Source organism: Aplidium turbinatum, chromosome 13 (genome assembly GCF_918807975.1).
Source record: "Aplidium turbinatum chromosome 13, kaAplTurb1.1, whole genome shotgun sequence".
NCBI lineage: Eukaryota > Metazoa > Chordata > Ascidiacea > Aplousobranchia > Polyclinidae > Aplidium > Aplidium turbinatum.
The window spans coordinates 23,826,588-23,830,368 of record NC_137484.1 but is presented as its reverse complement, the minus strand read 5'-3'; the positions used below and the strand labels follow the sequence as shown (position 1 = coordinate 23,830,368).

The 3,781-nt window shown below is 39.3% G+C and overlaps 1 protein-coding gene across 1 annotated transcript; it reads left to right on the top strand.

The window, feature by feature from the left end:
* The first annotated feature begins 2,412 nt into the window (after positions 1 to 2,412).
* On the top strand, positions 2,413 to 3,775 carry LOC145782565 (uncharacterized). Its single transcript, XM_082594371.1, has 2 exons — positions 2,413 to 2,904; positions 3,382 to 3,775. Exons 1-2 carry the CDS (start codon positions 2,696 to 2,698, stop codon positions 3,773 to 3,775), a joined length of 603 nt encoding a protein of 200 aa, XP_082450497.1. The 5' UTR covers positions 2,413 to 2,695.
* Positions 3,776 to 3,781: the final 6 nt, after the last annotated feature.

Sequence of the window (3,781 nt, the reverse complement as noted above, 5' to 3'; positions counted from 1 at the left end):
ATCGCGACTATTAGCCCCACCATGACTGCAATTGTATTTGTAGCAAGTTTGCCGCGTGACACCGTGGGAAAGCTGCCAGAAAGCACTGTTTGTTGCGTAACAATCTATTTAAAGCTGTTTGAATTCTTTTATTCGAAAAGCAGTAATCAGCAGCGGAATTATCTGTTTGTATCAGGAAGGCCGGGACCGGTGGAACGATCCCAAAGTTACCGCGGTCCAGCGGTTCCCGGAGTTCCTAAACAATTTACATAAGTTTCCAGTTGTACTTTAAGTGTGCCAAATTTTAATTAAAAACTCGTTTGACCATTTTTTACGTCACTTAAACCGTAGCTTATGATTGGTTGGCGGTTTCATTCTAGTCATTTTTAGTGGCAGAATTTCGACTTGTTAAAGTGGCTACCCCATAAATATGGCAAAGAAAACGTCACAAAATATCATCAAAGTACTGCCAATGAAAAGCCTTACCCGTTGTGGAATCACAAAGCTACAGTCTCATTACTACAACATTATTACAACATAAAGCAACTTGAGTCCTGAGAAAATAACTTTTAAAATGTGCGTCAGACCTTCCAGTTTATTAATAGATTACAATAACTTGCAAGTAGCTTATAAGTATTTCTAGCGACGAATTGATAAATTGTTGGGTTGAATAAAGAATAAAACAGACTCTGTCACCGACAAATAAGAATTGTCTTTAAAAACAGTGATGTAACCGAAAATTTTATTTATGAAGGCAAAATAAACTGTTTGAATGGGGTGGTAAACGTTATTCAACGTAAATTGCAATGGTACAAGAATTAAAACCTATTTTTTGAGAGTGGGAGATAAAATTATGTAGGGGGCAATTGCTTCTACCCTTGAATTGAAATCAAACGCACCGTAGCAAAAGAATGCGCGGTGTTTTCTTTTTGTTCCAGACTCCTAAAAGCTACCTCCAGGACCTTCCTTTCGTTGTTTTAGACTTTTTTAATCACCCACCGCAGTCCATTTTATTTACCTGTCAACATGCAAAATATTAATTTGAACACGTTTATTTTGAGTTGTAGACGTAGCCTAAGTACGGTATCACAAACTTTCATAGATTTCCTATAAAATATACAACTAGGCTATTTTTGTCCAAGTTTATTTTCATAATGTCAACAGCCCACCACTCAGACGTTCAAAGATGGAAAACCTTAGTTAGGCCTATTTGTATTAAAGAGCAAGACGCTTTGTTTTAAGCCTGATAGGCTAGTGCTTTGGAATTTTATTTAACCAAAGGTTGCTGCAAAATTAGCGTTTGCAGCATTCTGAGTTGGAGACAACCTGTTGCTTTCCCAAGCTTCTGGCAAGTAACTTCAAACAACATATCAAACGAATGTTGAGAAGGCTATGATGTTTCATTGGCATTGCTCTCCTGTTTATTTGAGGCTTTTTCACTCTCCCTTCAACAACGGTTGATGCTTGTGCATTCCATGCATATTCTGCAAAAAAGTTACTTTGTGCCGTGCTTTCAAAAAGGATTCAATTCAATGTTCACTTCAACGGTAGCTTGAAGCCCGCACGACCAGTGAATGCAGTGGCCAGCAGTCTTGTTAAGTAAAAGTCAGAGTGAAGAGTTGGAAGGATTTTATTGGGTCTAAATCCGGAGTCCAATCACAGTGTTTTTGCGACTCATCTGCACTCCAGATAGGCCTAAAAGCTAAAAATACGGCTTGAAAGATACACGCCTACATAGCCTACACTCAACCCTTGTTAGTCCTGACCTTGTTAATTTTGAGTTCGGACTGTCGACAACTCTCTCTGCTTGATGTAATTTCCTTCAAGATTCACGTCACCAATCATTTGTCCGCCTAGTTAGCTCAGTGGTTACGACTGCGAGCCAGACTCAAGATCAAGCGGCACTGATGGTTCGGCTGGGATGTGGGCTTGAGCCTACTTGAGCAACGCATTTCAGGACTATTCAGCGGCACCTAGTAGATGTGAATTTAAGGTGGTGTTAAGTTTGGATTGGGTATAGGCAATGAGCTTATTAGGCTATTTTCTTTAACTTATGCTTACTTTCACATTTTTTTTCTTAGCAATTACCGCAAAAAACACAATTTTTCCGTTGTCTCTAGGGATCTGCTATCAAGAAAGTCCCCATTTTATTTGCAAGAGGCCTACATGAATACATTTGTGTTATCGGGAATGTTTGATTATAAAATGAGATCTGGATTTAGATAGATGATCTTAGTTTGATTATAAAATGAGATCTGGATTTAGATTGCGCAAATGTATGCAAAACTTTCAAATTTGAAAATAATAAAAGGAAATCACTGAACTGAGGTTACCAATCAATTTCGTGTGAGTCTGGATCCTGGGAAATGCAGGAATATAAAAATTATTATTCAAGTTTAACTTCCAAGCTTTTAACTTTAAAGGGCTAGGGACATGAAAAAAAATTTTTTCTACAAAAGTGATTTTCTGATTTTATACGTGGTCAATAAGAATGCCTGAAAAAAAAAAGTTTTTTTGAGCTGTATTTGGGGTGCTTTGAGGGCCTTTTATTTTCACTTTCTGATAGTTGACGATCCGACACGCGTCACTGCGTAAAGGCGACTGTTGAGCGATGACGTTTCACCGGGAATTCTCTCGCATCGATGTCAGATCGCACTGCAGAAATAAGTAATTCGGACAAGCAGCAAGTGAAGTTATTTTGTTTCAATAACGTGGTATGGAGACATTACAAGATTTTAGCAGCGGTTCTGATGAAGAGGCTGAAGTATTTTGTGACTTTGGAAATGAACATCTTCCGATGCAATCTGATCACGACCATGTTCAACCGTACATGTTCGAGCCTTTGGCAAGCAGCTCAGAAGAGGAGATTGAAGTATGTGAAGCAATGGATTCGGATATTGAGCTTCGAACGAACAGCTTAAACTGGTATGTTGTCAGCGTTTGTATTTTTACACACTAAATTTAATTAGCATTACACAATATAGATACCAATTGTAAACAAACATTTGTCTGCGGCCTATAAATGGCTTAAACTGTGGGAAAGGCAATAACTTTTTTGCTGTGTAGCATTGCGCAATATTAGGCTACTCAATTTACTTTGAAGTTATTATATAACAACATGTGGCCTTCTATAAACATTCCTTTTCATCGATGCGACCATTACGGTAATCATCCCAAGCATTTCTATAAGTAGGCCTACCGGTAGTAGACTGCGTTACCCACCAGGTTTCACTTCTTGGACGACCGCGTTTCCTCTTCCCATCCACCTTTAGATCTAGTGCCTTTCTAAGAAAACTTCCTTACACTGATATCAAAACAGTGTTTATTTTAACACCACAGTACACAAGTGATATGCATGCCGTATGGCTATTGCAATTTGATTTTTTTTTCATAAAATTACAGGTGCAAGTGCGACAACTGCGATATCCTTCCAACAGTAGCGGAATGCAGGTGTTGCACCGAAATAGAGTGCATTGCCCAAAAAGTAAGAGAAGGACGGGAGACGTATGGCTGCGAAATAAAGTGCATAACAGAGCACCCTGGGTTTCAGGCAGCCTGTCTCAATGTGGATGTGTTAGAAATTGCCTGGCTGCAGTACAAGCAGCAGTATGGAGTTCATGGGGCTCCTGAACATAAGCGCCATAGGCACATTGCATATAGGCAATTAGCCCGTTGGTGTTGGGGGTACCTTGGTCGAAACCTTAGAGTGGTTCTTCCAGCATGCGCCGTGACTTGTATAAGAACCCAATTGTCGCTCCAAAACAATGAGGACGATTTCGTTGGATTTCAACTGTAAATACCT

Bases quoted from the DNA above. Each gene is read 5' to 3' on its own strand.
- LOC145782565 (XM_082594371.1), top strand. From the start codon at position 2,696: ATGGAGACATTACAAGATTTTAGCAGCGGTTCTGATGAAGAGGCTGAA. The intron at 2,905-3,381 runs GTATGTTGTCAG...ATAAAATTACAG, and splicing joins CGAACGAACAGCTTAAACTG to GTGCAAGTGCGACAACTGCG.